General features: G+C 41.3%; 1 protein-coding gene across 4 annotated transcripts in view; it reads left to right on the top strand.

The window, feature by feature from the left end:
* RELN (reelin) overlaps positions 1-25,872 on the top strand; it is a 1,394,857-nt gene that overhangs the window by 1,244,230 nt on the left and 124,755 nt on the right. For all 4 annotated transcript variants that reach the window (XM_077264737.1, XM_077264736.1, XM_077264735.1 and 1 more), the window contains exons 32-35: positions 2,854-3,012; positions 6,161-6,349; positions 15,217-15,490; positions 20,542-20,682. In XM_077264737.1, coding sequence (XP_077120852.1) covers positions 2,854-3,012; positions 6,161-6,349; positions 15,217-15,490; positions 20,542-20,682 — 763 coding nt within the window. The remainder of the gene's footprint in view (positions 1-2,853; positions 3,013-6,160; positions 6,350-15,216; positions 15,491-20,541; positions 20,683-25,872) is intronic.

Here is a 25,872-nt window from a genome sequence, read left to right as displayed (position 1 = left end):
CTTTCTACATCTTCTATGAGGGGGATGAAAGTATCACCAACTGTAGTGCAGGATGGGTGATTGGAGGTTGGCTCCAAGGCAGAGTAGCTAGGAGTTTAGCCTTGGGGGTGTGTGAAACATCCGAGTGGGCCCCTAATCAGGTAATCGTGATTACAACTATGGTGGTGGACCCTAACTATGGGTAGAGGGGAACCTCAGCAGATGGCCGCTCTGTTATTGAAAATAATGCACTATACAAAGACCAATACAAAGAGTGATATTACTGTCATATGATGACCATATAGTGATAGAACATACAAGTGATCAGAGTACAGGAATAGATGGTGACTTACAGCTCACATTATTTTTGATGGAGTAGTACACTTTTCCCGTCTTTTCCATTTGGCCCAGACTGACACGACAAGTAGTTACAGCGATGACTTTTCTGCAGAGATTACAACAAAGAAACATTTGACTTCTCACATTTCCTGCATCTGCCATTTATTCTCAGCCTTCACAAACTCCTCATCCTTCTGTCACCCCAATGCTGAGCTGCTGCTGCCATGTGTCCCTATTACTGCATCTGCTGATTTCTCAACAGTGCTCCTCTTAGTGCCCCACATAATAATGCCCACAACTGTGTCCCCCACATAATCATGCCCAGCACTGTGCCCCTTACAAAGTAAAATGCCTCCTTTGTGCCCTCTAGATAGTAAAATTGTCCCCTAAAAAATATTAATGCACTATGCAAGTGCCTTAGAAAACAGTGTACATATTTTGCCCCAAGAAAATAATACTGCCCCATGCGCACCTTTGGCAGTCACAATTCCCTGTGTGCCCCCATAACAATAATACTTCTTACTTGCCTACTTAACATTTAATAATGTCCCCTCAGTAACCCCAATTACAATTACCCTATGCACAGTATGGTGGGTCCACAGCTCCCCTATACACAGTATGATGCCCCCACATCTCCGCTATACACAGTATGACTGCTCCATCAAAACACATTCCGCACAATAACCCCACAATATATAATGGCTCATACTGCAGCTCCCATACTGTATAATGACCTCCACAGTACTCACACACATTTACGAGGGCCCTCACACTGTATGAGGGCCCCCCAGAGTAGTTCCCAAACAGTATAATGGCCCCATATTAGTTCCCATGCTGCACAATCACCCCCATATTAGGGTCCTTGCTGTATAATGGTCGCCATATTAATACCTATGCTGTATAATCACCCCAACATTAGCTCCTACACTGTATAAGGGCTCCAACATTAGCTCCCACACTGTATAATGGCCTTCATATTAATACCTACCCTGTACAATGACCCCTATATTCGCCCCCACGCTGTAAAATTGCCTTAGACTAGCTCCCATACTGTATAATGGCCCCAACAGTAGCTCCTACACTGCACAATGACCTCAACATCAGCTTCCATGCTCTATAATGGCCCCCATATTAGCCCACAAACTGTATAATAGCCTCACATTAACTCCCACCCTGCATAATGGCCCCACATTAGCTTCTACCATATATAATGGCCCCACATGAGCTCCCACACTGTATAATGCCCTTACAGTAGCTCCCTCACTGTATAATGGTCCAAGAATTATCTTCCACTCTATATGATGGCCCCCACAGTATTCTCTACAATTTATCAGGGGCCCCCATACTTTATGATGCCCCCACAGTTACACCACAAGTTTTGATCAAAATAAAAAACATCATATACTCATCTAATCTACGATCCTGATGAGCCCTCCGGCAAAACAAGGGTGGACCAATATGCTGCTTTCATAATGCCGGTGCGCTCCCAGGACATGAGTCCCTGCGTGGTGACGTCACCGCACTGGGACTCTGAGATCTTGTGCTTGCGCTGGATCTCAGAGTCCAGAGAGAACAGAACAGAGAGCGGTAGTTGAGGGTGATTGTCTCCCTGCACTACCACAGGGTTAGCCAAATCAGTATTCGGTGCCGATAGCTAAGAATAGTGGTAGCTCTGGATGGGCCCCTCTAAGCGGGTGACCCTGGAGCAACTACCCTCTTTTTCCCTTCCCAGTAGCTATGCTACTGTACTAAGACCCTTTGATGAGATTCTTCCCTCCATGTCCAAGGGTTCTTCCATTACTCCCTGAACTTGTCAAGAACAAAAGGAATAGAGAGAAAGGACCCTAATTTATGAGGCTGCAAATGAACGTGCAAATAATTATTTTTGTGTAAACCAATCCATTAGTGGAAGAGATAGAGCTGAATACTAAACATTCATGATGTAATTATATTTCTTATTTAATTCTCACATTAAAACAACATATACGTTGCTCTGAGAACCATACTTGTGATGATAAACCAGCACCTTTTTAGCCATTGCAGTATACACAGTAATTTTTAGATTCGATGGATAAACTAATACATAGTAATTTCCAAGACTGTTAAAGGGAAACTGTCACTCGATTCATGCTGCTCAAACCATGGTCGACATGACATGAATAAGAGCCTGGGTACATGAATGAATTTCAGAGACATATACGGTAGTTTAAAAAGCTGCCCAGGAACCATAGGCAGAGACTAGTTTGATGACAGGATTTACCCACATTGCTCTAGAGTCTAGTTGATAGTCAAGTCTTTCCCATGTGTATTTAACAAGAGACCTGTCAATCAACTGGAGCAGCACTGGGAAATGCCGGCCAGGAGGCAGTGCCAGACTCTTTAAAGCTATATTTTGTCTGAAATGCCAGAGCATTTGGTCAGCGTGAATCAGCGGACAGGTTCACTCTAAAGCTCATAGTAAACCTTGTTTTTGTATTTACAGAAATTGTATACTTTATGTGTATTTAATTTCATATTTATGTCAAATTAATTCAGGTATTATTGTCCAGTACACCAATGACAATGGCATCAGTTGGAATTTGTTGCGAGAACTAGATTTCCTTTCCTATCTGGATCCACAAATAATTTCTATAGAGTTACCTCGTGATGCCAAGACATCTTCCACTGCTTTTCGATGGTGGCAACCCCAGCATGGTAAGTTTAATAAAAAGAACTTCCATAAGAATAATTATAATGCAGCCAAATTACATTAGTTTATAAGACCACAAACAGTAAAATTTGCAAATTGCACTTGCTATATGCATATGATGCCTACTTTAAAATAAAGCACATACCGGTAATTTATTTGTTATTAAAGTTTTTAGTATAGTTTACAAAAATTCATATTTTGCTTTTGATCTTACTATTAAAACAATGGCCCCAATTCAGTATCCAATTCATTATTCTCTTTGCACCTTTTTTATGTTTATTTTATATGTGCTCTCCTGTTTTTTTTTTTCTTTTTGTTTTCCTCTTTGTGAGTGGAGTCTAGCAATTCCAGATGTTTTCCCCTGATGCATAAATTACAACTTTTCAAAAAGTCACAAAATTTGTTGCAATTTCACTCCAGTCCACCTTGGTGTATTTTTGAGTACACCAGTATTTTGGCGCAATTTTTGCTTTATAGTGACAAGTAAATTCCAATGACTCAGCTACTACATAGTGCTTAAAGCAAAGTCAGTTTTAAATGCCTGCTTTCTTCCTATAGGATGACAGCTATGTTTTATGGGTTTGTGGTTTCTCATTACTATCAGTTATTACTTTTTTGTGTTTTTTCTGTTAATTTGGTCATTATAAATAAGAATAACATGAAACCTATGTGTGTGACCACTGTAATATAATACATATTTGTTGACAGATTATGGTATACATTTTTTGCTTTAATCACATCATGCAATATAGTCATGACAGAAAGTGATGGCACACTTTAAAATGTTCCAAAAAATGAAGTATTTCTCCCAGAAAATTATTGAAATTACACATGTTTTGTTATGCACATTTATTTCCTTTGTGTCTATTGGAATAGCACACAAAAACAGAGAAAAAAGTAAATTAAACATAATTTCACCCAAAACCCCCAAAATGGACTGGACAAAATTGTTGACACCCTCAACTTAATATTTGCACATACTTTGGAATAAATAACTGCAATCAATTGCTTCCTAAACATGAACAAGCTTCTTACACCTCTCAACTGGAATTTTTAACCTCTCATTTTTTGCAAACTGCTCCAGGTCTCTCATATTTGAAGGATACCTACCAACAGCAATTTTAAGATCTCTCCACAGGTGTTCAATGGGATTTAGATCCAGCCTCATTGCTGGCCCTTCAGAACTTTCCAGCGCTTTGTTTTCATCCATTTCTGGATGCTTCTTGAAGTATATTTTGGGTTATTGTCCTGCTGGAAGATTCCAATGACTTATGACGCAAACCCAGCTTTTTGACACTGGGAACTAAATTGCGACTCAAAATCCTTTTGTAATATTCAGATTTTATGATGCCTTGTACTCAGTCAAGGCACTCAGTGCCATAGGCAACAAAACAACCCCAAAACATCTTTGAACCTCCACCATATTTGACTGTAGGTACTGTGTTCTTTTCTTTATTGACCTCATAATGTTTTTGGTAAATAGTAGAATGATGTGCTTTACTAAAAAGCTCTATCGTGGTCTCATCTGTCCACAAATTTTTTTCCCAGAAGGATTTTGCTTACATGTACATTTTGTAAAACTTCAGTCAAGCTTTTATCTGCTTCTGTGTCATCAGTGTTGTCCTCCTGGTTCTCGTGCCATAGCGTTTCATTTCATTCAAATTTCAATGGATAGTTCATTATGACACTGATGCACCCTGAGCATGCAGGACAGCTTGAATTTCTTTGGAACTTGATTAAGGCTGCATATCCACCATCCTGGCTATCCTGCTTTGCAACATTTCTCAGAAATTTTTCCCTGCCCTTCATGTCAAGACAGATTAGCTACCATGTGCCATGTGTTGTAATCTTCTTGATTATGTTGCGCACTGTGGACAAAGGTACATTAATATCTCTGCACTTGTAGCCTTAATATTGTTTATATTGTTCAACAATTTTGTTTCTCAAGTACTCAGACAGTTTTCTTTTCCTCTTTCTGTTCTCCATTCTAAGTGTGGCACTCACAGATGCCCAATGCAAAGACTGAGTCAACTTCTCCCTTTTTTATCTGGTTTCAGGTCTAATTTTTATATTACCCACACCTATTACTTGCCACGGGTGAGTTGAAACAAGTATCACATGCTTGAAACAAAGTTGTTTGCCCAAACTTTTAGAAAGGTTCCAACAATTTTGTCCAGACCATTTTTGGGGTTTTGTATAAAATTATATCCAATTTTCCTTTTTTTCTCTTTTTTTATGTTGTTCCAATACACACAAAGGAAAAATAACAAAACGTGTAATTGCAATAATTTTCTGGGAGAAATACTTAATTATCTGTAATAATTGCAAGGATGCCAACACTTTCGGCCATGGCTGTACAATGTAAAATTGTTAATATCATACAATAGAATGATCATTAACAATAATAATTGTCCTATTAGAGTCAAGGCAGGTAACTTATGCAGCCAGTAGTGACTGTTGAATTACCTGGGCAGCTGTATCAGAGAAGCGTCAGGGGACTTTTGAATGAGCATATGTTGTTTGTTATGTGCTGGGCTGTTTGTGTTCATTTTAACAGCATAATGGACAATCCCTTTATTTATTTTTTATATAGACATAAACTTCTGTGTTTTAAAATGTTATCTATAAGATCTATATGGCTGCAGTTGCAGGGCTGGTATTTGTTTACTGATGTTTGCTAACAAAAATGGAATATAGTCATAGATCTACAGAATGATTTCATACAATAATTGGCCAGTATATGTTTGTAAATTGTGTGCTTAAGAAGCTTTGAGCTCCAAAAATCAGTGCACATAAACACTACATTTATTAGCACTTTAGAGTTGTGCATGTGCTGTACTAAGTCATGTTTATATAAGATACTTAATCCTCTTTAACTAATAAATATCCAGGATAAACTAAGGTTCCAGTCGCAGCATTAATTATCTTTATAGCCTTACGTCTGAAAATAAGATATTCTAGAATAATGGAAATTATAATGACCACTTTTACCTTATTTACATTTTTATACAATACAAACATGTTGCTGATACATTTGTCTACAGATATTATAGTTGCTGTAGTATACAGTAAGTCTAATTTTTTTTTTCTAATATGCAATGATTACTCACTTTTTAGTATACATCTTGGTTTTGAACAATTTGTCCTTTCCAGGAACACAGTCTGGTCAGTGGGCACTAGATGATGTCCTCATTGGAATGAATGACAGTTCTCGGGCAGGATTTCAAGATAGATTTGATGGTTCTGTTAACCTCCAAGCAAACTGGTACAGAATCCAAGGAGGCCAAGTAGACATTGACTGTCTCTCTATGGATACTGCCCTTGTGTTTACAGAGAATATAGGTATGTATTAAATTTAGCATAATTTTAGATATTTATGCCTTATAATATGTTCTTGACATACGGTAGTTATATGCAATCCACACTGTAATGTTCTGCATACACAGACAATAATGGCAACACAGGGAGTAATGTGACCTACCTTAAACATTTACATATGTCCAATGGAGGCTCAGAGCCCTTGTAAAGATCCTGTGATGTTATCCCCTATGCAACAGAACCAACAATTTTATTTATTTTGATGTGGGAAAAGCAATAAAATTAGGGAAGCAGATGTTAACAAAGCCTAACTAATAAATATATGCTATTGATCTTCAATATAAAAAAAGGGGCCCATGCGCGGCACTCAGTGGGAGCAGACATGTCTGACTGAGATCCATGTCCTGGACAGCTGAATACATCAATTTACAGCACCAACATCGCTACTCCATAAGCAACTAACCTGTAGGGGATACCTTGAGAACTATCATGCCAAAACGGGGGACTACCATTGATCTCCTCATGGTTCAACAATCAGGTAGGACGCCTATAATGGCCGCCATAGCCTCCTCTTCATCTCATGTACCGTTGGAAGATAGCACTGATAAGTCCACTCCACTGCAAGTCCCACCAGACTTAGTGATAGCAACATCAGCTCTTCTGAAAAGCATGCAAGAAACGTTTAAATCAGAGCTAACATCTGATCTAGAGACTTTCACCACACAATTGCAGGACATTATTATTATTATACATTTTCATAGCACCATTTATTCGATGGTGCTTTACATGTGAGAGGAGCAAATATAGACAAGTACAATAAACATGAGCAAAGCAACGCACACACAAGTACAGAAGGAGAGAAGACCCTGCCCGCGAGGGCTCACAGTCTACAGGGGATGGGTGAGGATACACTAGGAGAGGATAGAGCTTGTAGTGCGGCGGTTCAGCAGACTAAGGACATAGCACAACATACATCTGATTTGGCAAAAAAGATGGACGATGCGCTGAAGGAGGACCAGACGAACAAACATTCTAAGTGTCTTGATTACTTGGAACTTAAATTTGAGGATATTGAAAACAGGTTAAGTAGAAGCAACATACGCATAAAATGACTCCCAGAGACCATCACCTCTCTCATCGATACAGCCATATCCATTTCACAGCTCTCCTACCTCAGGTAGACACCCTCACAATTGCGTATAATGAGGATCCATAGCACAATAGGATGACCATGCTCAGACAACAATCCGAGGGATGTGGCATTGAAACTGTACTATGAAGGTTCAAAAGATCTGATCTTATTGACAGCATGAAAAAGCCCCACACTACCGAACCTACCAGGCAAAGTCCATTTTTATTCTGACATTTCTCCCAACACTTTATTCAAACAGCGATCTCTGTGGCTCATCACGGAATCCCTTTACCTTGTTCTTTCTCCATAACAACAATACCTTCACTTTGAGGTCTCTGGAAGAAGGAAAAACAGCGTTGAAGAGAGCGGAAATACCACCAGCAGAAAACCAACCGTTACCCCCCATACCTCACGCTTGGTGACAGAATGGAGACAAGCAAGTAGAGGGAGAAGTCGCCCATCAAACCTTTAGGAAGGAATTCAAAGTGTCTCTGGCAATTAACTACTTCAAAGTTTTCCAAAACAAGACTGTATTATCTCCTGTTTAACTGAGACACTTAAAGAAGTTGTCCACTACTTGGACAACTCCTTTTTATACCCCACGCTTGGCCCCGATAAAATAAAGCAGCTTATACTCACCTCCCATGCCAGCGCTTATCCCGCGGTGTGGGCACTCGCTCTCCCCGTGGTTTCATGCGGTTGTTATGACACGTGACCCCCGATGCCCAATCAGTGCTGGCGTTACTGTCTCCCTCTTCTGTCAAATTGAAAATGAAGAGGAAGTCAGAGACAAGTTGTAGCCCAGGCTTCCTCTTCATGTTCAATTTGTCCAAAGACTGGGGACAGTGATGCCAGCTCTGATTGGGTGCCAGGGTCACGTGTCATAACAATCGCACTAGGTTTCATGGGTACTAACTAAGAAACAGTGAGTTGTTAAGATGCAGTTACTTACTATCAGAAGTACACTGTCTAGAACTGTATGAAGTAGTAAACACACTGTTATCAGTACAATAAGAACATAGTTCAATCAGTATTTCCTTGTTAAATGCATTTATTGCAATATACAACTAACAGTAGTTAAACAGTTAAACTTACAAAAGGTGCTTTATTTTAATCCTCCCCCACTTGGTTAAGCAGGTATACTTACATAGCTGTTATGTGTCTGTCCAGGTTAACCACATGTTGCACAACTTTGGCAGTGATTGGGATCTCCCCCTTTAATATAGGACTCCTTGTTGCAAACATTCAAGGGTTACATACCCATTTTCTTACACCAATTTTTTTTTTATTGTTATTACTTTTTCTGTTTTTCTCCCTTTATTTTTTTACTCAATTGTGTGTACCATCATATATTGAACAATATTTAATCTATAAACCTGCTGAAGTATCAGACAAGATAGCACAAAATAAGAAATTATTTGTAGAAGGAAATATCTTAAGCGTATTACCCTGCAACATCATGTGTACGGTTTTAGCTCATAATTTAAGTGGGTTTAATTCCCCTATAAAGTGCAAAAAAACTTTCATAAATTAGCAAGATATTTTATACCTACAGGAAACGCATTTATCAACCTCATCATGCCCTAAGTATTTTAATTCTACATATTCTAGATTTTACATAGCCTCTAACAAAACACCAGAGGAGTAGCTATATTTCTCAAAAACACTTTCCCCTCTCAACCAGCTAATTCCTTCTCACAACCCAGAAGGTTGTTTTGTTATGCTACAAGGCTCTTTGCAGAGGCAAGATGTCTGAATAATCAATAGTTACTCGCCAGCTGCCTCTCCATTATCCACTTTTAGGACTGTACTAATTAAATAGCAAATTACTCCTTTCAACATCTGATTTGGTGTGGTGACTTCAATTTGACTCTGAATGCCACTATTGATAGGTCAGCACAGAGGAGGACAGACATAAAGTATCTAGGCCTCCTTCACATGTCCCTTTTTCATGCCCGAGTGTGGTCCATATTTTATGGACCACAAATACAGACACATGCACACCAATTTTATTGTGGTGCCCATATGTCAGATTTTTCACACAGACCGTGCGTCCATGTGAAAAACACGCAGACATGTGCTTTTTTTATCAATAGCATGGGCCGCAAAATGTCCCGCACACACGCACACTGATGATACACGGATAATAGCGCCAGCCTGGGAAGAAGTGGTACAGTTCGCGCTGTTGCCAAATGCAGGGTGCTGAAGACATCTCTGATCAGTGCTGCCTGCTCTCTCTGAGCACAGCACGACCAGGCGACAATAATGGGAGTTGTATTCAGCACCCGCTGTGTACATCATGTGTAAAATTAAGAATTAAATAAAAAATTGGCATGGGCTCCCGCGTAATTTTGATAACCAGCAGAGGAAAAGCCCAACGCTGGGGGATGATGTTACTAATTTGGGAAAGGGGACAATATCTCAAAAGGTTCCCAGGCTATTAATAACAGCTCACAGCTGTTTGCTGTCATGCTGGGGACAGAAAAGTGCACAACAAAGGGGAAATGGAGGGGGGTATTCAAGCACTAGAGAAGTGGGGAGTGGAGATCTCTAGGCCGATCTAAAATGACCCTGACTGACCTAACCATCCCTATAAAGGTTCTGCACCTATCACCAAGCAGGAACCTAATCCCTGCCTGACCCTAGCAATAGGCGCTGGCTAGGGAGGGGATGTGGTTGCACTAGTCAGTCCCCACTACAACTAAACACAGAGGGTAGACAAACAAGCGGACACTTAGCTTGAGAAGACAACCGAGATGTCATGCCAGCAATCCTTCAAGAGTCCTCTGAGAGGGAACTAATTGACTATTGGTACATCCAACTAGACATAGACAAGTAAGAGCTAACACCAGCAACCTGCTGCAACCACGGAATGAATATAAACCTTCAGCAAAGGTGTCTAATTAGCAGCAGAAGGTGGAGGTAATCGTCGGGTCCTAAAGGGAGAGGGATATCGCTCCACAATATAAATGCAAAAATCAAGAAGGTATTTGAGCTAATCGCAAAGACCTTCTACAGCCGCATCCAGGATGACTGTCTGTCACACCTCACACACCCGTGACATTTGCTTAGCCTTTACTGGTTAGTTTATGGGGGAGCCCTGAAAAAAATGACATAGGGTCCCCCTATAAATTCTAACCAGCAAAGGCCAAACAGACAGCTGTGAGCTGATATTAATAGCCAGGGAAGGGGCTCTGGATATTGGCCCCCTTCCCAGGCTACCAACATCAGCCCTTAACCACCCCAAAAATTGTGCATCCATAAGATGTGCCAAGTCTGGTGCTTAATCTCGCTCTTCCCACTTGCCCTGGTGTGTTGGCAAGTGGGGTAATAGGGTTGGGGTTGTCAGCTGTTCTATACCATTTTACCCACTAGAACTGAGAAATCATTAAAATGGACACAAGGCTCTTTCTATAAACAGGCTAATAAACTTAACAGGGCATTTGTGTGAAAACTCAGGCAAAGAAAACATTTAATAAAGTTTTCTCAATTAAAGATTAAAGCGGTAATACTACCTCCCATCCAGATAAATTGTGCTCTGCCTTTCATACATATTATGAGCCACTCTATACTGGGCCACAACTCCGCCCCTTCACACCTTATGCACTCATTCCTGCACAATCTACATATTCCTAAAATCACTAATGTAACAGCCCAACAGCTGCAGTCTGGTATTACTGAAAAATATATTTATTCAGTAATTAAACACCTTAAGAGAGGAAAAATGCAAGGACCGGATGGATTTACAGCTGTTTATTACAAAAAATATCTTGAGGTCCTCCTCCCTCACATTAAAACCTTCTGCAACTCACTATTACAGGCTATGAAAAAAGCCATCAGAATTGTTCATAGCACATGTAACTGTAATCCATAAATCTAAACATGACCCGCTATTAACAAAAAATTATAGACTCATCTCACTCCTTAATCTGGACCTCAAGATATTTACATCTGTAATAGCTCAACAAATCAACAAACTACCAATGATAACTCACCAGGTGCAAGTTTGATTTATACCTACCAGACAGGTCCCAGACAACATTAGAAGGAACCTAAATATTATCTACTTTATCAACTTTATCAAACACTATTAAAAAACCTTTATTAATACTGGCTCTAGATATAGAAAAAGCATTTGATTCCATCCCATGGCCATACCTCATTCAAATACTATCTGTATATGGTTTCTCCCCTGATCTTATTACATCTCTGCAACTTCTTTATGATAAATCTGACGTTTACTTGAAAATACCAACAGTTAAACCATCTCCCATAAGATTGGGAGCCCACAATCACCAGCTTTTTTTGTACTAGCCATGGAACACCTAGCTGAAACTATCAGGCAGCATCCCAATATCAAGGGCTTTGATATATTGAAAGAAAGCTTTAAAGTTAGCTTGTTGGCGGACAACCTCCTGTTGTCAAATTTTACAACCTTTAATATCCCTAGCCAACCTCTTTTCATTCCTCCATACATTTAAGAAAATTTTGAGACTCAAAATTAACATAGACAAATCAGATGCATTATTTATAAACATTCCCATTTCTGAACAGACTCATTTTATCTCCCAATTAGATTCACTAGAAAAGACCACTATCTCACCTACCTAATCAATCTTACCATTAATAGATCCACTCTATTCAAATTGAACTACACACCACTTATACAAAGACTCTATGACGACCTCACTAGATAGTCTCTTCCCTCTCTATCTGGTTAGGACCTATCTACTGTGATAAAGTCACTGGTGAAGGATGGAGGGGAGATATGTGTCACTGCGCATGATGGCGTCAGTGATATGAAACCAGATTAGTTTATTGTATATTGAGAGGATTAAATGAGAGTTATGTTATGGGCTGGTTTTAGTGGACCTCCATAGAGTGGGTGGGAGGGAGTCCACCGTATCTTCACCGTATCTCCATCTGCATCCTGACAGGACTTGTATGATGTCAAGATCATGTGATCAATCACATGGAGGATGTCATATGGTCTGGGCTTAAATGGCTGGCTGCCAGAGCTTTCATTGTTCAGTGGAAGCCTGGAGAGAGAACACTACTAGAAGGTGCATGCTCAATCTGAACCGTGAATATTGCTGCCAGTGAGCGGGCTGATCCCCACTAGGAAAATAACTTTTTTTTGTTTCTTTGTTTTGCTGTTTTGCTCAGAGGGCAGTCTTTACTTTCCCAGCTTGGTTTATGCCCACATATTTTGAACAAAAATGCATCAATTACGCATTTGGATAAGGTATAATATCACTATTACAGTATGTCCATAAAGTCATGGTGCACTTCCATTTTGGTGCGCTTTCTCTGGCTCAACCATAACAGACCTGTTCATGGAGAGATAACAAGAACCAATCAAACAACACATACTCATTTAAGCTGTTGCTGAGCCCCCAGTCAGATTAACCCCTGATAAATTGAACTCTGATTAATACACTGCCAGGTCTGTGACATCATGCAACCACAAGCTTATGCCAGTAGTGTGGTCTTCCATGCCAGTCGAGATGTGGACAGTACAGAGGAAAGTTCAATGTGTTCTGTGGCTCGCTAAATTCGAATCCATGACCAAAGTGCTGCATGAATATCAGCACGTTTATAACGAAGCGCCACCACATAGGAACAACATTACTCAGTGAGATAAGCAGTTGAAGGAAACTGGCTGTTTGATGGAGAAACCCCGTTCTGATAGGCCATCAGTCAGTGATAAGTCTGTAGAGGCTATACGGGATAGCTACCTAAGGAGCCCTAAAAAATCTGCGTGTGTGTGTGCTCGACAATTACACCTAAGCAAGGCTTCAGTTCATAGAATGTAAGTCCGCAAGAACAGGGTCCTCTCTCCCCTCTGTACCAGTCTGTCACTGTAAACGTGTTTACTGTAAACAATATTTATAACCCTGTATGTAACCCCTTTCTCATGTACAGCACCATGGAATTAATGGTGCTATATAAATAAATAATAATAATGATAAGGTGTTACAGAAACATCTCTGTTTTACGGGGTACAAATTGCAGCTGTTGCACGCTATCAAACTGGCGGATAGACCCAAACAATGCGCGTTTGCTACAGATATGTTTCATGAGATCGACAATGATGCAAGATTTTTGCAGAAGATTGTTTAGCGACGAAGCGACCTTCCATATCTGTGGACATGTTCATCACCATAACGTCCGAATATGGGCTGCTGAACATCCTCATGCCTATGTTGAGTACAAACGTAACACCCCTAAAATGAACGTGTGATGTGGCCTGATGCATGATAAGGTATGAAACTGGGAGAGTTTTTCTTTTATTTGGAGCAGATTTCACATTTCTATCGTTTTTTGTTGCTTTCCAGTGACTAGTCAAAAGTGCACCATAACTTTATGGACACACTGTATATTCAATTTTTAATTCTCTAGAAAATAAAAAACAAAGTTCATGAACCACTGGGAAAAAAGATCTAGATTTTACAATGTCTCTTGAAAGATGGCACCATTATTGTGACACATTGGTTAGAAGGTAGCAACCAAATTTCACTGACAGAAGCATCCCTCAAAGTTTTTCACAGGACATACTTTGTTCCAACAAGATTACACAAAATATATCCTACTACAACAGATCAGATGTTTTAGAGGGTGTGATTCTCCTGGTGATACGGAACACATATGGTGGTCCTGTACACAAGTACAAACATTTTTGCAAGATATATCTTTATTGAATAATCTTTTTGGAAGGTTTATTCAACTCAGCTCCAATGTCATGCTATTTGGCACAGACAGAAATGCACCCTTTCTTAAGAACAATATATGGGCCTTTTGCAGCCCAAGAGCTTTTAAAAATGAAAAATTGCACCTGTTTTGGAGGTATAAATGGGCGCCCTTACTTCTTTGGCCCCTGTGAGGCCGCACAGGTTGCTCCAATTATATGTCTGCCCTTGCTCTTTGGGGATAAACCTCCTGGGATTTCCAATATTACCTTTTGCCTCCTTAACTACATCATTATGTCGTCTAGAATTCACATAGTTTCAAAATGAAAAACTCCACCTTTGTCTTTATCAGTGGTCAAAGAAAAAATAAGTATAATAATGTTATACGAATGAATTGAAGCAACTAGATCAGATGATCTAGAAACTTTCCATGACATTTGGACACCTTGGATAGATATCCAATATGATTCGCATTTGAGTCAAGCCCTAGATTTATCACCTTAACCACCTTTTTGATAACAACTATGCTCTGTCTAGTGACTAACGAAACATCAAATTGTGCTAAATAACTTTCTGTTAATGGAATATTTCGCTCATGTTATCTGTTACTTCAAACCAAAACAACAGTCATGATAAAAACAGACACTTTGGAATATATTGATGATGATTTTTTTTTATTTTTTGTACCCCATCCCCCTTCTTATTACTTACAAATGTATACAATTTTTACAAACCCCCTGCATGGGGAATGTTTATAGGTTGGTTATTTCTGCATTAAAAAGTATTAATAAAACATTGTTTGAAACTAAAGAATAAAAAAAAAATGTTATTATGATGGAATGTGATTACAATGTCATTGTATTGTATTATGGCAGAGGCCAATTTTGCTTTACAAACAGTCAAATGCGTGCACTGCAGTTACACTTCTGGAGTTATTCGGTAAGTTCAGAATATGATTTATTAAGATTTGACACTTTTAGGTAAAGGATATTAAAATATATCCTTCTTTGCTTGTTAAAAATTACATTTGTATAATTTGTAACCAAACGATTCTTTATGTTGTATTACAGGAAAACCTCGATATGCTGAAACATGGGATTTTCATGTGATGCCATCTAGTTCTTTACAGTTTGAGTTGAGCATGGGGTGTAATAAGCCATCTAGTGATGCCCACACAATTCAGTTGCAATACTCACTAAATAACGGAAGGGATTGGCACCAGGTTACTGAGGAGTGTGTGCCCCCCAGCATTGGCTGCCTGCATTATACTGAAAGCTCTATGTACTCTTCTGAAAGATTCCAAACTTGGAAACGAGTTACTGTCTACCTTCCACCTTCTACAATGTAAGTTTAAAGGTTTTAAAAAAATTTGCATTGGAAGATATGAACACCACAATATACATAAGTGATTATTTGTATATCTCAGTAGTATTTGTAAGACGTACTGAAGGGTTTCTCTAGTCATCAGTCTTGTATTACCCCAATAGGTGAATTTAATTTTAGAAAATCTAGTACTAACAGTTGCGTGCTCTTTACTGTCTCGTTGCTTCATTCTATTGCTGTCTGCATACTTCGTTTTAAAATAAGGCTGAGTTTGGTTCAATGGACAAAATGCTGGGAACCCAGAAACTGGGATTAATTAGTTTCTCATTATTTAGGTACATTTTTTTATATTAGGGTTCCAAATAACGTAGAATATAGTGTGGAAGCAGAGTAGGGTTTTATTTTATTAATTGTTTAAAATAAATGTGTTTTATTTTGTGTATTAAATTTTGATATAACAAAAAGGTAAAACATAAATGGGACAGATAGGAAGAGACTTGAATTATTATAGCCATTCACTTTCTCCATGCTGGCATCAAATAGATAAGTCTAGAGGGAAATTATTAGCTTGCAAAGTCCCTTTCTCTGATGTGTGAGATGGAGGGGGCTGAATATCGTAGTAGTAGGGATAGGAGAGGGGGAGAAGTGACAAGTGGAATGTGAGCTAGCAGGCTTATCTAAATAGTGACTAAAGGCCCCGTCTCACACAGCGACGCTGCAGCGATACAGACAACGATGCTGATCGCTGCAGCGTCGCTGTTTTGTCGCTGTGTGGTCGCTGGGGAGCTGTCACACAGACAGCTCTCTCCAGCGACCAACGATCAGGGGAACGACTTCGGCATCGTTGAAACTGTCTTCAACGATGCCGAAGTCCCCTTGCAGCACCCGGGTAACCAGGGTAAACATCGGGTTACTAAGCGCAGGGCCGCGCTTAGTAACCCGATGTTTACCCTGGTTACCAAAAAAAACAAACCGTACATACTCACCATCTGTTGCCTGTCAGGTCCCTTGCCGTCTGCTTCCCGCTCTGACTGTGTGCCGCCGTACACTGAGAGCAGAGCGCAGCGGTGACGTCACTGCTGTGCTCTCACTTTACGGCGGCAGTCAGAGCAGGAAGCAGACGGCAAGGGACCTGACGGGCAACAGATGGTGAGTATGTACTGTTTGTTTTTTTTTACATTTACGCTGGTAACCAGGGTAAACATCGGGTTACTAAGCGCGGCCCTGCGCTTAGTAACCCGATGTTTACCCTGGTTACCAGTGAAGACATCGCTGGATCGGTGTCACACACACCGATTCAGCGATGTCAGCGGGACCTCAACGACCAAAAAAAGGTCCAGGCCATTCTGACACGACCAGCGATCTCGCAGCAGGGGCCTGATCGCTGGTACGTGTCACACATAGCGAGATCGCTACTGAGGTCGCTGTTGCGTCACAAAACTTGTGACTCAGCAGCGATCTCGCTAGCGATCTCGCTATGTGAGACGGGGCCTTAACACCAGGCTCCAGCTATGCTATGTGTAACATGGCAGACAATTGTAATGACTTTTTGTTAGTAAGTTATTTAGAAGCATAGATATGTGGCAAAATAGCTGAGCTTTAAAGAGAAAGACCTTGTTAAGGTACTGTATATGAGGAATTAACAGCACTGTCTAGTATCCTTTAAAAATTCAAACCTCTATGCTTAAAGGGCTATTCTCAAGTTGCCTCTAGAGTAGATCAGAGCTTTGCAGTCTCCTTACTTCTTGGTTGCCTTGGGTGTGAGCACTCCGTCTTGAGTGACATTTCTGATCCAAGATATTCATCCTGCTACTACACATTAAAAGTCTGTCAATGTTTGTTCTGAGTCTACACTTATCACTCTATCTGTATACAGTAATAACAGGGCATTCAAACAAGCACACTGCTCAGTAAAGTGAGAGCTGTGATTAGGAGAACTGCGCAGGCAAATACTGATGCTGAGGTAAGGGGGAGCTTGTGATTTTACAGAACTGATAAGAGCACCATGGTCAGAAGCTGAGGGCAAGGATATTGCTGTGGTGTAGAAATCAAAGAGCTGACTGGGATGTGAGGAGTTAACCCCTCTCCTGGACTGTAACTACTGAGCACACTGGCCAGGCTCAGGTGGCTGAGCTTCATGGAAACTAGCTGTATACCTTGTATGGTAAAAGCTCAGATTACAGGAGAAGGAATAGAGAAAGCAAGTGAATTGCAAACTTACTTATTTTTTATGCTGTTCAGCTAACTAAAGCAATGTAATATACAGTTATATGAAAAAGTTTGGGCACCCCTATTAATCTTAAGCTTAATGTTTTATAAAAATTGTTTTTTTTTGCAACAGCTATTTCAGTTTCATATATCTAATAACTGTTGGACACAGTAATGTTTCTGCCTTGAAATTAGGTTTATTGTACTAACAGAAAATGTGCAATCTGCATTCAAACAAAATTTGACAGGTGCATAAGTATGGGCACCTCACCAGAAAAGTGACATTAATATTTAGTATACAAAAAAACCCTGTTTGGGAACGAAGAACAGACAAATCGCGGCGCCCTAAGTGCGTAAACACAATATTATAGTCTTTAAAGGGTGCACAATTTTATGCACTCACCTGATAAAAGACTGAAATGGCTTTAGATTATGTATCCTCAGAATTCCCTCTGAGATACTTTTCAATATACAGGGCTTGCAGCTTGCCTCGGGTGGATCCAAGTGAAAGAGCCAGAGTAAGGCTCACACAGGATGAGTAATTCAAGAAAAGCACATCCAGCCCATGAATGGCAGTGCTTCCCAGGACTCACATTCAAAGATGATATTTCATATTTTTTTATTTCATAACTTAAAATAGAAGAGTATCTCTTCTATTTTAAGTTATGAAATAAAAAAATATGAAATATCATCTTTGAATGTGAGTCCTGGGAAGCGCTGCCATTCATGGGCTGGATGTGCTTTTCTTGAATTAATATTTAGTAGATCCTCCTTTTGCAAAAATAACAGCCTCTAGTCGCTTCCTGTAGCTTTTAATGAGTTCCTGGATCCTGGATGAAGGTATTTTTGACCATTCCTCTTTACAAAACAATTCCAGTTCAGTTAAGTTTGATGGTCGCCGAGCATGGACAGCCCTCTTCAAATGATCCCACAGATGTTCAATGATATTCAGGTCTGGGGACTGGGATGGCCATTCCAGAACAGTGTAATTGTTCCTCTGCATGAATGCCTGAGTAGATTTGGAGCGGTGTTTTGGATCATTGTCTTGCTGAAAGATCCATCCCCTGCGTAACTTCAACTTTGTCACTGATTCATGAACATTATTGTCAAGAATCTGCTGATACTGAGAGGAATCCATGCGTCCCTCAACTTTAACAAGATTCCCGGTGCCGGCATTGGCCACACAGCCCAAAAGCATGATGGAACCTCCACCAAATTTTACTGTGGGTAGCAAGTGTTTTTCTTGGAATGCTGTGCTTTTTTTGCCGCCATGCATAACTCCTTTTTGTATGACCAAACAACTCAATCTTGGTTTCATCAGTCCACAGGACCTTCTTCCAAAAAGAAATTGGCTTCTCCAAATGTGCTTTTGCATACCTCAGCCGTTTGTTTGTGGCGTGCTTGCAGAAACGGCTTCTTTCGCATCACTCTCCCATACAGCTTCTCCTTGTGCAAAGTGCGTTGTATAGTTGACTGATGCACAGTGACACCATCTGCTGCAAGTTGATGCTGCAGCTCTCTGGAGGTGGTCTGAGGATTGTCCTTGACTGATCTCACCATTCTTCTTCTCTGCCTTTCTGATGTTTTTCTTGGCCTGCCACTTCTGGCCTTAACAAGAACTGTACCTGTGTTCTTCAATTTCCTTACTATGTTCCTCACAGTGGAAATTGACAGGTTAAATCTCTGAGACAGCTTTTTGTATCCTTCCCCTGAACAACTATGTTGAATAATCTTTGTTTTCAGATCATTTGACAGTTGTTTTGAGGAGCCCATGATGCCACTCTTCAGAGGAGATTCAAACAGGAGAACAACTTGCAAGTGGCCACTTTAAGTAGCTTTTCTCATGATTGCATACACCTGGCTATGAAGCTCAAAGCTCAATGAGGTTTCAAAACCAAAAAAAGTGCTTTAGTAAGTCAGTAAAAAGTAGGTAGGAGTATTTAAAACAAGAAAATGATAATGGTGCCCATACTTATGCACCTGTCAAATTTTGTTTGAATGCAGATTGCACATTTTCTGTTAGTACAATAAACCTCATTTCAAGGCAGAAACATTACTGGGTCCAACAGTTATTAGATATATGAAACTGAAATAGCTGTTGCAAAAAAAACAATTTTTATAAAACATTAAGCTTAAGATTAATAGGGGTGCCCAAACTTTTTCATATAACTGTATATATAGTGCAAAATACATATTTTAGATTTTGTTTCTCCTCCAGTTAGAATATAGTAATAACTATCATGCCAACTAGTCTGCTGTTGATGAATATTTACATATAGTTGTCATACTTCTGTTCTTAAACACAACACTGGAAACTTTCATTACTGTGCTGAGAACCAGTGGTACTATTATTTTTAAACCATGCATATTATGCATAGGATAATTTTAATATGAGGGAAAAATATTATATGCTAAAAAATATATACAAAAATATTGGTCTGTTTACAATGCTCACTAAGTTTATTTAGATTTTTTTATGAAAATCAATGACATATTTGGGTAAAGGTAATTTTTCTTACTTCTGTCATAAATTATCTGTTACGTGGAAGTATTTATTGTAAGAATTAATCACGTGTTTCTGTATCAAAATTGCCACATGACAGATTTGCCGTTAAATCTGTTTCAAGAGTCGCCAAACCATCTATTACAATAATACAATTGGGGATTGTATGTGATTCAAGCTGTCTTTAACTAGATGTATTGTTCTGGCTCTTGTAACATTTCACCACTTTGGATGAGACTGAGTCAGCACCCTGCATATTAAATATGGTTTGCAAATAAATAAATTATTGACTCTGCACTCATGAAGTATTGATTGCAAATTGTGATATAATTGTGCAAATGAGCTTTGATTTTTCTGGCAGCTCTCCAAGGACTCGCTTCAGATGGATACAGAAACTTTATGGGCCTGGTGCAGATGCCTGGGCCCTTGATAATGTTATTCTATCTTCAGGATGCCCATGGATGTGTTCAGGACATGGGATATGTGAATCAGGCCACTGTGTGTAAGTTCTGAATAAAGATGTAATAGCTGAAATAGCATATTTTGATATTTTGAACTGTCCTTTTACAATTGAATTGTAATTTACAGAAAAATAATATATCAAATCCATGTATCTGTTTTTTTAACTTTACAATCCATAACATTTCCAATGGACATCATCAGGAGGGTGACACTGCAGTCACTTCTCTGCAGACTCTATCTCTCATTTTGAAACTGGACATCATCAGGGGATAGCACTATGGTCCCTTAGTGCAGCTTCTATCACCACCACAACACTTAGGGTGCGTGTTTACGGTCCGTAATGACGGTGCTTTGGACGGAGCGGAAAACCTGCTCCGCCCAAAGCGCCGCCCCCTCCTGTACGCGCGGTGATTCCGGATGTGTTCATTGCACACATCCAGAATCTCCGCACCCCATTCATAGGGCCCCCTGAGTTACCTTGCGGCGACGGAGCATTGCCGCAAGGTAAACAGACATGCTGCATTCTAAAAAGAAGCGCCGCATGTCCGTAAACGTAGTGCTGCCGGATGCATGTTCACACGTATAGTGGAGACAGGGTTTCATAAAATCCCCTCCACTATGCTGTAACATCTGGACGCTGCGGGTTGAACGCTGCGGCTGTACGCAGCTTTCAATCCGCAGCTAATCCAGATGTAATCCTGAACGTGGACACATACCCTAAGGGTACTGTCAAACAGTGGCACTTTGGTCGCTACGACGGCACGATCTGTGACGTTGCAACGTCGCTTGATTATCGCTCCAGCGTCGTATACTGCGGTCACACGTTGCAATACACAGCGCTGGAGCGATAATTTCATGACGTATTTGCGATGTAGAAGCCGCTGGTTACTGTGCGCACATCGTATACAACCTTTGTCACACGATGCAATCATGCCGCCACAGCGGGACACTTGACGACGAAAGAAAGTTTCAAACGATCTGCTACGACGTACGATTCTCAGCGGGGTCCCTGATCGCAGTAGCGTGTCAGACACTGCGATATCGTATGGATATCGCTGGAACGTCACGCATCGTGCCGTCGTAGTGACCAAAGTGCCACTGTGTGACAGTACCCTTATTAGGGTATGTTTCCACTGTCAGGAATGGCTCAGTATTTGCTCAGGATTTAACGCAGGAGAAATCTGCATCTGAGGTCACTGGCAGGTCACCTGCGTTTTTGATGCTTTTTTTACATTACATGCTTTTTTTGTCACTTGAAACAAAGCTTATTGAAAGTTGGCTTCTGGGAAGGAAAAAATTGATTTCCTGTTTGCAGATAGGGTATGTGCACACAGTCAGTAAACGCTGCTGGTTGGACGCTGCATACATCTGCAGCGTCCAACCCGCAGCATCCAGATGTTACAGCATAGTGGATGAGATTTCAAGAAATCCCATGTCCACTATGCATTCAAAGACACAGGTGGCTTCCCTACGTAAAGGGACATCTTTTCAGGCAGCAGCATGTCTATTTATGATGCGGAGACACTCAGTCCCCGCAGCATAAATTTCACATAGACTATCATTAGGGCATGTTTCCATGTTCAGCATTTGCCTGTGATTGGACGCTGTGTACAGCCGCAGCATCCAATCCGCAGCTGCCAGATGTTACAGCATAAGTGGAAGGGATTTCATAAAATCCCATCTCCACTATGCGTGCACCGACGCCCGCGGCTTCACTGCGTAACCGGACATGCAACCTGTCTTTATAGACCGCAACATGTCTATTTATCTTGCGGAGACGCTCAGTCTCCACAAGATAACTAACACCGTTCAGTGTATCAGATGCGGTGATTCCGCACGGTTCAATGAACACATGCAGAATCACCGCGCATACAAAAGCCGGCAGCGGTTTGAACGGAGCGGGTATCTGCTGCATTCAAAGTTCTACGGTTCTGGACCGTGGAGACATAGATGCGATAAAGCTGCATCTAATTATTAGTCACATGCATATTAATTGTGGAAATGTAGCTTACTACGCATGTGTACTAATTTACATATGTTGAATTTTGTGTCACATCCGGAAGTATGTGACAGGCCAGTGTCACACTTGCGTGTGTGATGCGAGAAACTCGCATGAGTCTCTCGCATCAACACCCGGCACTGCCGCCAGCACTTGGACCGACATGTGCGGCTGCATACAAAAACATGGTTCCGGCAGCAGTGCCAGGTGTTGATGCGAGAGACACATGTGAGTATCTCGCATCACACTCACAAGTATGACACCGGCCACACAGGAAGTCCCTGAAAGCAAAGAGAGGTCAGTAATATGTAATGTCCTTTCCTTTTTTTTTACAAAATTAAAAATTAAAAAAAAATAGCGTGGGGTCCCCCTTTATTTGTTAAAACCTGGCACTCAACTTTTATAAGGGTGTTTTTTTTATTCCAAGCGGAAGTGCAGTAACAGCAATGCAGTAACAGCAAAACGTTTTGGTCATAAACACATGACCTTCATCAGTTATGTATGGTGATTGATGGTGAGATAAGTGTTTGCTCTGTTTAACAAACTGTAATGCTTAATGCCCTTTAAAGGAAGGCACTGATTAGAATGCTCAGGTATGGGCGCAGCCCTGGTGTAATGCTGCAGACGCGGTGTCCACCGCGTCTGCCAATCACCATACGTAACTGATGAAGGTCATGTGTTTATGACCGAAAAGTTTTGCTGTTACTGCATTGCTGTTACTGCACTTCCGCTTGGAATAAAAAAAACACCTTTATAAAAGTTGAGTGCCAGGTTTTATTATACATATCACTAAGGTTCTGGAACCTACCTGGGCACCATTATATAGAGCTGTGCACACGCTTTTTTGTTGATACTGTGTTTACCCCCTTTATTTGTTAATCAGCCAGAGTAAAGCAGACTATGGGCACTGGTATTTCAGGCTGGTAAGGATCCAATATCCATGAACCTTACCAGCCGGATAATACCAGGGGGCAGCAGTCTGCTTATCTTGGATGGTTAGCAAAAATAGGGGGATCCCCTCCCCCAAAAAATAGGGTGGGGTCCCCCCTATTTTTGTTAACCAGCCAAGTAAAAAGCAGACTGCTGCGGCCTGGTATTTCAGGCTGGTAAGGATCCAATATCCATGAACCTTACCAGCGGGATAATACCAGGCCGCAGCAGTTTGCTTATCTTGGATGGCTAGCAAAAATAGGAGGATCCCCTCCCCAAAAAAATAGGGTGGGGTCCCCCCTATTTTTGTTAACCAGCCAAGGAAGAAGCAGACAGCTGCGGCCTGGTATTCTCAGACTGGCGATGGCCATGGTTTTTGGCCCTCACTAGCCTAGAAATAACAGCCCACAGCCGCCCCACAATTGGCGCATCCAAAGATGCGCCATTGTGGCACTTTACCCGGCTCTTCCCGCTTGCCCTGTAGTGGTAGCAAGTGGGGTAATATTTGTGGGCTTGATGTCACCTGTGTATTTTAAGGTGACATCAAGCCAGGCTTAGTAATGGAGAAGCGTCAATAAGACACTTATCCATTACTAATCCTATAGTTGTTACAGGTTAAATAAAGACACAGCCGGAATAAAGTCTTTTATAGAAAAAAAACACACAGTTTCCCATCTTTAATATACAGCTAATCCATGCGACGCTCTCGATCTCCTGTAATAAAAATAAAGTAATAAACCAACACAAATACTCCCTGTTCCAACGTAGTCCTTAATAACAAGTGTCTCATGACAAGTCCATCTCCACTATGCTGTAACATCTGGATGCTGCGGGTTTGACGCTGCGGATGAACGCAGTGTCACACCCGCAGAGTTTACTGACCGTGGAAACATACCCTTATTCTGTAACTGCTGCCCCACATCTTCTCTCATCGCCGCCACACTACTTCTGTCCCTGCCACCTCTTTCAGTGAAACATCATCAGGGGGGCAGGGATAGAAACAGGGTGAGTAACTGCAATTTGCTACCCTACAGCTTCTGTCACTGTTTTGAAACTAATCATTATCATGAGGCGGCACTGCTGTCATTCACCCTACTTCTATCACCACCCCCCTGATAACGTCTCATTTCAGAAAGAGAAGTTATTCAGCTGCACTGCTGTCGCTCACCATGCTTTTATCTCTGACCCCTTATTACATCTTGTTTCTGTAGCGCCCCCACCGCCGCAGGGCCGAGGGGTACCTGGAGCCGGGCCTCTGAGTCTCTGCTCTGGGGTTGTCACGGCGGCTAGGCCCGGTCCGTGACCCTGCTGAGGGGCGCTCCAAATAAATAGACAATAGGATAGGTGTGGCTGATGGTGGTAGTGTAGTGCCGGTCGCAGTCAATAACGAGGACACCAGGTTGCAGTCTCTTTACCTCTTTACTGAAGGTCTCAAAGTCCTCAATCCGGAATACGGTTAACCAGGCTGCGCAAGTCCGGCCGGTCCGATGGCACCTCCAGAGTTCCCTTTGCAGGTGGAAATCTGTGCCTTCCTACTAGCGCTATGTGTTGTGGTCCTCCCCTGCTGTGCTTACGGGATAGTCCCCACAACTGTTATGTCTGTTTCTCGTGTTCCCTCACAACTCGATTAGATGATGTTCTGCTAATCCGTCCCTCCCGGTGTTATGGTTGGGACGCACCCGTATGACGGGTAGGCTCGGAGCTCTTCCGGGACCCTAGAGTCGCCCCTCTCCACAGGTTGCCCCCTATGTCTTCTTAGGTGATTTAGGTGAGACAGCCCGCCTGTGACTGACTGTCCTGCCGTTGGTTTGAAGTATTGCCTGAAGCTAAATATAGAAATACTTCCTCGGCGTTCCGGCCGCCGGTTGTGCGCCTCAGTAGGATGTTGCCTCGGTCTTACAGCACGACTCCTACTGGTAATCTCCTTCTTGCTTTGATCTCGTTTCTCACTCAGCACAATAAATCTCGCTTCTTGTCCTTTCTTAGGGCACCGCCGCTATGAAGTGCAGGCGCGGTCCTGTAGCTTTCTCTCTGATTGCCAGGCCTCTGTCAGGGTCCCAAACCTGACAGGGACCCTACCGAATCTTCCCCCACAACACCCTCTGCCACAAGGTGTTGCCTGGTTCCAACCCAGTCAGCTTTCTCTCTAACTTCCTGCCTGACCCCCAGTTTTACCAGTATGTGAGGAGCCTAATGAATAGCACCCTTAGCTCCCCCTGGAGGCCCGACTGTGAAATGTATTGGTGTATGTGATACCTGGTCAGATGAACTCCCTCAGTGCCATCAGACGTACCATAGCCC

This window comes from Ranitomeya variabilis, chromosome 5 (genome assembly GCF_051348905.1).
Source record: "Ranitomeya variabilis isolate aRanVar5 chromosome 5, aRanVar5.hap1, whole genome shotgun sequence".
Taxonomy (NCBI): domain Eukaryota; kingdom Metazoa; phylum Chordata; class Amphibia; order Anura; family Dendrobatidae; genus Ranitomeya; species Ranitomeya variabilis.
Note: the sequence above shows the minus strand (reverse complement) of the source record. Positions and strands in the feature narration are given on the sequence as shown.